This window comes from Colossoma macropomum, unplaced genomic scaffold (assembly GCF_904425465.1).
Source record: "Colossoma macropomum unplaced genomic scaffold, Colossoma_macropomum, whole genome shotgun sequence".
In the NCBI taxonomy this organism is placed as follows: Eukaryota; Metazoa; Chordata; class Actinopteri; order Characiformes; family Serrasalmidae; genus Colossoma; species Colossoma macropomum.
Window position 1 is genome coordinate 26,046,688 of NW_023494785.1, and position 10,635 is coordinate 26,057,322.

The 10,635-nt window shown below is 39.5% G+C and overlaps 1 protein-coding gene across 2 annotated transcripts in view; it reads left to right on the forward strand.

Annotated features, from left to right (window-relative positions):
- Positions 1 to 4,112, forward strand: part of LOC118820195 (A disintegrin and metalloproteinase with thrombospondin motifs 16) — an 84,129-nt gene extending 80,017 nt beyond the window's left edge. For both annotated transcript variants that reach the window (XM_036588371.1, XM_036588380.1), the window contains 4 exons: positions 975 to 1,163; positions 1,567 to 1,776; positions 2,374 to 2,521; positions 3,347 to 4,112. In XM_036588371.1, coding sequence (XP_036444264.1) covers positions 975 to 1,163; positions 1,567 to 1,776; positions 2,374 to 2,521; positions 3,347 to 3,462 — 663 coding nt within the window. In that variant the 3' untranslated portion in view covers positions 3,463 to 4,112. The remainder of the gene's footprint in view (positions 1 to 974; positions 1,164 to 1,566; positions 1,777 to 2,373; positions 2,522 to 3,346) is intronic.
- The last annotated feature ends 6,523 nt before the right edge of the window (positions 4,113 to 10,635 follow it).

The window sequence follows — 10,635 nt, forward strand, 5'->3', positions numbered from 1 at the left end:
CTGTAAGTTGAAACCACAGGAGTCATAAGGGTTTGGTTAGTCCATTAACCAAAGAATAGGCCATATATTTATTGATTTAGAAATATATATGTGCAACCAAAAAAACAGAAGTCTGCTGTCTTTTAACCTGTATCTACTATGATAGTGTTTTGACAATAAAGAGGACTCCACAGATGTAGTGTAGAGCTAATCAGTCGTTCTGAACATTTCACAGAATAGTTTCCTATAGAACATGATTAAGAGTAAAGCACTGCTCTGCTTTTTCTCTCGAATAAACCTTTTTATTATCCGTCAAACATCTGAAACCACACTTGCTGTACTACTTAATCCCTACACAGTACAAAGACTGCTTACATCACTACCTCTGAGCCTCGTCAGATTCGTAATGGTTTTCAGAGCAGTAGGGTATATAAAGCCACCTCCAGGTCTGGAGCAGAGTTAGCTTGCTCACTGCCAAATCAAGCCACTACCTGGCATGAAACTCATAAAGAGAACAGATGTATAGAATATGGAAATGAACACAGAGCCTCTGTACATTTCCATATTCATTCTTCCTCTACAAAAACACTGCATGTTGCAGAGTATGCTTTGTATTTGGTTTGTGTTTATGACTAGAATTTAGCCATATGAGAAAAATGTAAAACATTTTATTTTACAAAAATATTAGTTCTCAGTAGTTAGCACATGTGGAGCTGTTAGACAAACATTCCAGGTGGCTTTACATGAAACTGCTTAAAAGAATGCCAAGAGTATGTAAAGCTGAATCAAGGCAAAGGGGGCAAATTTAAAGAATCCAAGTTGTTAGATTCATTTGTAAAGTGCGGATTTGTTCAGTGCTTTTGAATTTTATGAATACGTTTGTCTACAATACAGTGATCATACTGTTGAAAACTAAATTATATTAAATATAATAGGTAAACGTAAAAGCAGACAGACCTTAATGTTTGTTTGTTTGTTTGTTTGTTTGCTCTTAGTGCTCTCGTAAGTGTGGTAAGGGTGTGAGAAAGAGAACGGTCATGTGCCTGAGCAGCGCCGCAGGATCACGTGTGCTGCCAGACAGCTCATGTGTGCTCCTGCCCAGACCTCACAGCCAGGAGAGCTGCATGCTCAAACGCTGTCAGAAACAGCACAAAGCCCAGTGGGTCCTTTCCAGCTGGCAGCAGGTAAACACACCTCCACAGCTAAAGCTAACCAGCACATTTAACCCACAGCCTAAAGTTATTTTTGTTGTCTAGCTGTACATTTGGATTACATAGCTATTTATATGTAATCATATAATCACATGATTAATTTCATAGTTGCATAATTACAGAGTTATGTTTACATTTTATATACAGTATATGTTGAATTGAATGGTTCACTTTCTTCTCATCAAATTCATGAAATATATTGATGAAATATCTCCTCTTTTACTTACAAAATAGTGTGATATTAAGTGAAAGCTTGGAATTTTAAATTTCAGGAGTTTTATCTGCCTGTTTTAATGAGCAATAACTGTGGCTTCTGTGGGTTTAACACCTAACCTACTCCCTTTCCGTCTCTCTCCCCTGTCCTCCTCCCCGCCAGTGTTCAGTAACATGTGGTAAGGGTGTTCAGGTGCGGGTGGTGAAGTGTGTGGATAAAGACACAGTGGGGAAGCACAGGGATCTGGCCCAGAAGAAATGCCAGCACATGCCCAAACCCTCTGCAGAGCTACAGAGAGCGTGCGTCCAGCCAGACTGCCCCAGTATCCCTCGGCTTCAAAGGCCAGACTGGTACACCTCATCATGGTCACAGGCAAGTCCAGCATCCCAGCATCCCCCACCCCCCAAAAAAACTTTTCTGACTAAGGCTGTTCCAGTCCTCAAGTTCCTACTAGCAGAAAACTTTCAAGTATTAAACCTTACCAGAAATAGCCATCTGGGTATATCTCCATATTATTGACTATTATTGATTCAGCAAAATTCAGCTTTTAAACATCAGTTTTTTAACATATGCACACAAAAATGTGATCTAATGGTCAGACAATTTAGAGCACGATTACAATTACAGACCATGTTGCACAGGAATTTCCTCTACAACCCTCAAGGGCAGAATACTCAGCTTCTCTATTTCAATGTGGAGCATGTTATTCAAGGTTAAAAACAAAAGTTAAATAATTTAAAATCATTCTGTATTATATGACTGTGTTATATGATGAGTATGGTAGAACAGTAACAGATAAAAAGCTAAAAAGATAAACAGATAAAAACAGTAACAGATAAAAAGATAAAGTTACATTTAAAGAAAACAAACTGAGATCTGTTTCAGAGTATCAACCTGAGAGTGCTTAGTGTTTTAGTCAGTGTAGGTAAACTGTTCAGTAGATTATGCTTTATGTTTATGTGTGTGCAGTGCACAGTGTCATGTGGTGGAGGTATCCAGGTGCGCTCCGTTCAGTGCCTCATAACTGGCCGTCCCTCATCTGGCTGTTCATCTCAGATGAAGCCAGCCATGTCTCAGGCCTGCAGCACATCCTTCTGTCCACAACAGCAGCCCCAAGGTAAAATTCCTCTAACACAACACCAGGAACATCCACCCACCTTACAGGTCTGCTGTTTAGGTGTACAATTACAGACTGTAGTCATGCACAATTTGTCAGCTGCCCTGTACTTTATTCATCACTGGTCATTTTCTAACTCAAATGGTAGTGTGTGTGGTGCGGATAAGGGAATTTTTTTTACTCACAAAAACATCCAGAGTCACTCCTGACTCTGTGGTCAGAAACTGGCCATTGATGAAAGGTTAGAGGATGACTAACACAAACTGTGCATGGACATATGAGCTACAGTCTCTAACTGTACACCACCAAGGTGGAGCTACAAGACAGGGGGGTTTAATAAAGCAGACACTGAATGTATACTTTACTGTGCATTGCTTTTCAAAGCAGTTTAACTCCTCACAAACTATTTTTCCAAAAGAATCCAGATGCTAATGCTAATTAGTGACACAGGAGTCCAAGGTCATCATGTACAATGCCAAGTGTTGGTTAGAGGGATATAAAGCCTCCCAGCATTGGGCTGTGGAGTAATGGAACTCCTGTTCTTGAGAGTAATGGACTCCAAACTAATCATCCAACATCAGTACCTGACCTCACTAATGCTCATGTGGCTGAATGCAATCAAATCCTCACAGCAGTGTTCCAACATCCAGCCTTCCCAGAAGAGTAGAGGTTGTTACTGCAGTAAAGAATTGAGCATTAATACCCTTAATTATGAAGAAGTGCGATATAAGCAGGTGTCTACAAACTTTTGGACGTGTAGTGTATTTTGTGCAGCTTAGCATCAAATAATGCGTAACTACATTATTTTTTCCCTTTCCTTCACAGATGCAGTCTGTAAGGATTCTTTCAACTGGTGTTACCTGGTGCCCCAGCATGGAGTTTGCAATCACAAGTTTTATGGGAAGCAGTGCTGCAGATCCTGCTCACACACAAACTTATGATAAGCGTCTGTATGGTGCTAGAAACTGTGCAGCCAAAGCAGCTTTAGCGGCTTTAGCATGTGAGACTGCAGGGAGATGAAGATGCCAGCAGTGTTTTCTAGTGACTGGAAGCCGTCAGAGTGGTTTGTGAGCCACTATCGACTGAGACACTCGGCTCTGTTGCCTTCTGTTGAAAGACGGCTGTGAAGATGTTTGCTGTAACCCACAGTGGAGAGCAATCTCTACGCTCCCTCCGCAGGATGGAATGATGGATTTCAGAGCGTTCTGTGGACTGTGGCAAGATGTGTGTGAAGCACCTCATCACTCAGCCGCACCTGCACAGGGATTAGTTATGGTCCCCGTTGGCTCAGTGAAGTCACATGAGCTCTGTGGACCAGCTGATAAAGCACAAATCACAGACTGATTATTAAAGAAAAGAGATTTTCAGGAATATTCATCTCTCTGTCACTTTAAATCTCCCCATCTTTCATTTTCTTTCCCAGTCTCTAGTTTTCTCTTTGAGTCTCTCTCCTTTTCTGTTTGAGTCTCTCTGGTTTTGCTCCCAGTCTCTTTCCTCTTCTTTCCCAGTCTCTCCAATTTTCTCTTCCAGTCTTTTCTTTCCCAGTGTCACTCCTTTTCTCTTCAAATCTCTCTAATTCTCTTCCAGTCTCTCTCCTCTTCTGTCCCAGTCTTTTATTTTCTCTCCCAGTATCTCTAATTCTCTTCCAGTCTCTCTCCTCTTCTGTCCCAGTCTCTCTTATTTTCTCTCCTGGTCTCTCTAATTCTCTTCCAGTCTCTCTCCTCTTCTGTCCCAGTCTCTCTAATTCTCCTCCACTCTCTCCTTTTCTTTCCCAGTTTATCTCATTTTCGTTCCTAGTCTCTTTTTTCTGTCTCTCTTCTTTTTCTCTCCTTTTCCTTTCCAGTTACTCTCATTTTGTCTTCCATCTCTCTTCCTTTTCTCTCCCAGTCTCTCTTCTTTTCTTTCCCAGTCTCTCTCATTTTCTTTCCCAGTTTTTCTCTCCTTTTCTCTCTCTAGTCTTTCACTTTCTCTTCCAGACTCTTTGTCTATCACTTTCTCTTCCAGACTCTCCTTTTCTATCTTTCTCTCCCAGTCTCTGTGCTTTTCTTTCTCAATCTCTCCTTTTTGTTCCCAGTCTCTCTCCTCTATCTTTCCTTTTCTAATACCAATCTCTCATTTTCTAATACCAATCTCTCTTTTGCTCTCACAGTCTGTCTTCTTTTCTGTCCCATTCTCTTCTTTATCTGTCTTTGTGCCTTTTTCTCCTTTCCTCCTTTCTTCACAGAGAAAGCATTACAGATTGTATTCAGCTGAGGGCTGTTGTGCATGTAACAGCTCTCATACCTACAGTATTTTCATGGTGCTACACATTTCCTCCGACACTAAACAAAAAGCTCTGTAGCCTCTGAAGTGTTTTGAATGAACACAGAAATGAACTGAATGAATTGCTCTGTAGGAGTTCGAAACTGATCCACTTATTTATTAACAGCACTCTCCTGTTGCTCTGCGCTTACAGTCTGAACGTTAACGTGCTTTTCATTTTGGCATTCATCTGTCAAGCAGAATTCAGGTTTATCCAGTTATAAAGATCATTGTTTTATTATTTTTGTATGTATTGTATAGTATTATTTCTTTATGCTTTTGCATTAAAGATACAGTAAGTAGTATTGTACATATTGCTTGTCTGTTGTATTACTGGTTTGCAGGTCACATTTGCTGGCAACAAAGCCTGTCAAAGAATAGAAAACTGATTTTGTCTGTTCTTGTCTGGGTATTTTGATGGTGTGATGACCGTGGTAGAAGATGAATGATGAATTGTGTATCACACTTATATGTACTGTATAGTGGACCTACAAGTTACGTAATATTCATAAAATTAGCCAGAGCGTGGTAGAGCAAGGTCTAAAATTTGCTTCTAAGACAAGTACAAGTAGTAAAGTTGATGCCAATGAATGAAATTACTTTCAAAATGAAACTACAGTACTGTGTAAAAGTCAGAGGCTACCCTTTCATTTACTTCATTTCAGGTCAAACAAGGCATTGAGTACAAGTTCATTTTTCAGCTGAAAACATATATATGACAGAAGAATACACAGAAGCTTCAACAACTAAATACAGTATCAATTTTTTCAGTATTTAGTGTATGCACCCTTTACCTTTATTACAGCTTCTATTCTTTTTGGGACACTTGTTTTCAGTTTTTCAAAGAAATCTACAGGGATATTTTTCCATATTTTTTGTAAACATCTCCAAAGTTCAGTCTTAGATGTTGGTTGCACTTTCTACTTCTCATGATCAAAGTAATTCCAAACACAAATTTAGACTCATCAGTCCATAAAACCTCAGTAGTGTTGAGTTGTCTTCTCACAGTGGAAGGATGCACAGAAACACCTTTGGATTATTTTCAGATCTGAAGTGAGAGTGGAGCTTTATTTTCTCCTCTCTCTCAAAGATGAAAGCTTTAAGCACTGTTTATCTGATGGTGACAGTGTTGGTGGTCTACCAGGTCTTACACCATTGTTATGAGTCTCACTTTCTCAATATCTTTTAATAAATTTTTTAACTAATTTTGGAAACTTTTTTCACTTATTCTTCCCCTCCATACCATAATTTGCCACACCTTCTCCAGCTAATCAACATCTTCCCAAGTCTCTATTTGGCTGGATCCAGTAAGCTGCCCTGACCCTTTCTTCACTCTATTACATCTGATCCAGCCAATCAGGGACTTGCCTTCAGCTTTTCCCAAGGCCCTGATCGGCTGGATCAGATATATTAGTGTTAAGGAAGGGGTGGGGCAGCTTCACAGATACAGGTTGGAACTAAACTCTGCAGGAAAAAATAATCAAAGATGTAGATAAAAGAAATGAAAATGATTTGTCTAACACATTTAGCCACTGCACTCTTCCATGCATTATTCTGTAGTTTTGGTGTATTCAATATTATTCTAATTTGTGGAAACCACTAAAAATAACGAATAGATGTGTCCACACTTTTGACTGCTACCATGAGTAATTGTTAGAAAGTAGATGGAGGGTGTTTGCTGTAATATGAATGTCTCTATTATCTGTATTCACTCACCTTCAGCCAATGTATTTATTGGTGATACATGAAAGGTGTCTACTAAAGGTAAACATAGCAGCAATTGTCCGATGTTTGCATTTATGGAAATTGTCACCATTCAGTCAGCAATGGTATGAAGAAGATGGACTGACTGAAAAACAGCACTAAGTTGTTTCCCAATTCATGCTGTTTACACGGAAGCTGTAATGAATGTAATCATTTCTGTCCGAATCAAGCAGCACAGGAGGGTGTAATTGGAAGTGTGTCGGATGGCCATATTAAACAGAGCTTATGTTTTCTCACAGCTTGTGGAGGTCTGTTGCTGTAGAAACAGACACATAGATTGCTAAAGCTGACTCTGCACATATCTTATCATTGCCAGATGAAGCTGTGTCGGGTGGGATTCACTTCTATGTAAGCTCAAAATCCTCAGTAACTAAATAATGTAAAGACTCAGGAATAAAATGGTGTAGAAACAGCACCGATGCTGTTTTTCAGAGAAGAAAGCTAAAGCTTTTGTACTCTTAATACATTTATGTTGCATGTCCCTCCAGTCAGTAAATTGAACAAATTAAGCTTTGCTCCTCATTAACTATCAACTCCATCCTGCTGAGTGATGGGACCACAACAATGAACGGACATCTGGATGAACTCATGAGAGAGGCAGAAGCACTGAGAAAGAGACAGAGATGGAGAGAGGAGGGGATGAGTAAGGCTGATTTATTGCTGGTCAGCTGTGGCAGTAGGGAGTGTTTATTTACCCCCTGCAGGGTGCCTGCCTGGGCCTGACCAAGCCGAGGCTGATGTCAGCTCTTCCAGACAGCACACATGTCTGAGCAATTCTCGCTCCGTCTCATGGCTCATTCCAGGTCAGAGACGTTTTCTCCTATTGCCATGGAGACAGCACAGCTCTCATTGCAGGCAAGTGTCAGATATTATACAATCTCTTACAGTCTCATGTACAGTGTGTGTTAATACAGTCTTACATCATCTAATACAGTCTTTAGGTCCCACACAGTGTCATACAGCTCTCATACAGTCTCTTCCAAAATCATACTGTCATGTCCAGTTTTATGCAGCCTTATTTAGTCTCACACTGCCTTTCAGTGTTTCATACTTTCTCATCAGCCCTCAGACACAGCATCCATATACAGCATCATACAATTTAATACAATTTTATTCAGTCTCAATTTTACACAGTCCTCAGGTGCTTATACTGTCAAAGTCTAAAACAGTCTCTAACAGTCAGTCATACATTCTTATACAGTCTCAAGATGTCCTCATACAGTCTCATTTAATCTCACTTTCTTTAGATCTCATACAGTTTCATGTAGGCTTCATACCGTCTCATATGATCACAGGCATTCTTTAGGTCTTAAACAGTCTATACAGCCCACATATTGTCTCATACAATTGCATACATTCTTTAGGTCTCAAACAGTCTCACATAATCCTCATACAGCCCTCATACTGTTTTATACAATCTTATACAGTTGTTCAGTGTCATACAGTGTCATATAGTCCTCTTACAGACCTCATATTTCTCATGCAATCTCATACAGCTTTTAGGTCTTTTAAAGCCTTATACAGTTCTCATTCAGCCCTCATACTGTCTCATACAATCTCATACAGTCCTTAGGTCTTATACAGTCTCATTGATCATCATACAGTCCTCATACAGTCTCATTAATCCTCATACAGTCCTCACACTGTTTCATACAATCTTATACAGTCTCATTAAGTTCTCATTCAGCCCTCAACCTGTCTCATACAATCTCATACAGTCCTTAGGTCTTATACAGAGTCATTGATCCTCATACAGTCCTCATACTGCCTCATACAGTCTCATTAAATCCTCATACTGTCTTATACATTCTTATACATCCTTTAGGTCTCTTACAGTCTTACATAGTCTTTATACAGTTGCATAAAGTCCTCATACAGCCCTTATACCTTTTCATACAATCTCATACAGTCTCATGAAGTCCTCATACAGCCTTCACACTGCTGTATATCAGCGCATGGGACATGGCTTTCCTGCTTGAAGAACTGATGCCAGATGTGCATGAGACTCTGATAAGGAAAGGGTATTCACTGGCCTCGGAAAAGTCCCACTGAAAGGCCTGAAAACCAACACTGTAATTTTGTCCATCATCATGGCCCCCACCCTTCCCCCTGTGCTCACTCTCCAAGCTGGACTGCTACAAGTGTTTGCTCTCCAGCCTCTCCAAGCTGTCATGTGCAGTTAATCCTTCAGTCAGTCTGAAACAGAGGGAATTTCTTTGTTACAGTGAGGCGCTGACCTGAAGCAACCCGTGAAGACCGGAAAGCACTTCCTCAGACAGGCAGGAAAGATCATTCTGTGGAGTGAAGGACAAGACAGCAAGCCTTCACCCCTCCAGGCAAACTTACCACAAAAGCCTCCTCTTATCTCTTATCTCCTGAATCAGGATGGCTGACCCCCACCTATCTTCTACCTGACCCTCATCATGCTCAACTTCCTCCCCCTCTGTCCCTCTTACACCCGTCTAATTGAGCATCATGACAACCCTTGAGTTTAGGAAGCAAACTTAGAGCTGGGTTCAGAAAAGCACTCATGACAGACAAAAGGTTAAACATATCATGCCCTACAATCCGCATGTTAGCCATTTACACAGGCAGCAGGACTCTGATAGTTGTGTTTGTGGAGTTCAACATGCATTTTCAGGGAGACAGAAACAGGCAGTTTCAGACAAAGGAAGGTGGAGCAGTCTAAAATGATCGTTCAGGTAAAAGGCTCATTACTTCAATAAAATAATGACTCCATTAAGTTAAAACAGCTACCAAAAACTAGCTTGAGTAAAATAAGTATGAGTTCCCTTCAGATCTGCAGAGGAACAGGAAGCATCTATTAGCAAAAGAACTGAAGAATGAAATTAAACCCAAAAGAAGAATTAGAGACTAAATCTAAAGGGCTCAAAAAGAACTAATAGAATTAATAGAACTGAGGAAAAAGAAGGTTCCCTGAGTACTTGAGCAAAAGTACTTAGAGAAGTCTCAGCTGTATTTAAGTACATGTAAATCGATCTAGTCACTATCCATATTTGGGTTCAGATGTGGACAGTCACAACACAACTCACAGATACTGTGCGGTGTCCTCTAGCAGGCACACCTGCCGTCCTTGAGTGAAGAATCCCAAGACTGAGTCTTTGGCATGCACTTCCAGTGCGCCTTCATTGAGTGAATGTAAATAATCCAACAGCGCCCTCTGCTGGCAAAAGGCAATAAAACAATAATTAAATAGAAAAGAAAATGAAAAATAAAATGTAAATACACAACTAAAAAACTAGATACACCGTATTTATATTAACTTACATATTTAATTATTTACGAATGTTCAATATTTTAACTTTTGATTGTTTGGTGTTCAAAATATTTAAGTAGTAACTGAATTTGAATTAATTTTTGTTTTCTCACTAGACCATCTGAATTTATATGCGTAATATGTGCCCAAAAATATGAAAAGATAGACAAAGACGGCAAGGTTGATTCAGAACATGATCAAAATAGAGTAATACATCTTTTACACCAGTTGTGTAAAATATTAAGATAAAATGTTCTCTGTCTAATCTATCCAAAGCAATTTATTCAGTTTGATAAGTGAAAAGTGTCCAAGGAATTCATTTTGACTGAAGTAATGTGAAGTTAAACGCTGGACGAACATCTACCATTATCCATTTTATTGTTACTGTCCATTTATTTATTTATTTATTTATTTATTTATTTATTGTACATAGGGCTTTTTAATCTCCGTGAAATGTGGATTTAATATTTTCTTAAATCAAAAGTTCAAGTGACCAAAAGACTGAATTTAATGATACATTAAGTGATTAAATAAAATAAATTAAATTAAGTAACATTTCAAGTACTTACATTAATGGACTAATTATTTATTCTTTTATTCTAAATTTTTGGTAGTTTACATTAAACTACACCGAGGTGAGACAGGATGTGTTTATTTATTGTGTCAGTACAGTTATTATTAAAGGCTGGCTGACCCGCTGCCCCGCCCCCGTGGCGCCCTCCAGCGGTCAGTCCTAAATGAAGCGGCCGAGCTCTGACTGGGGGAAGGTGAA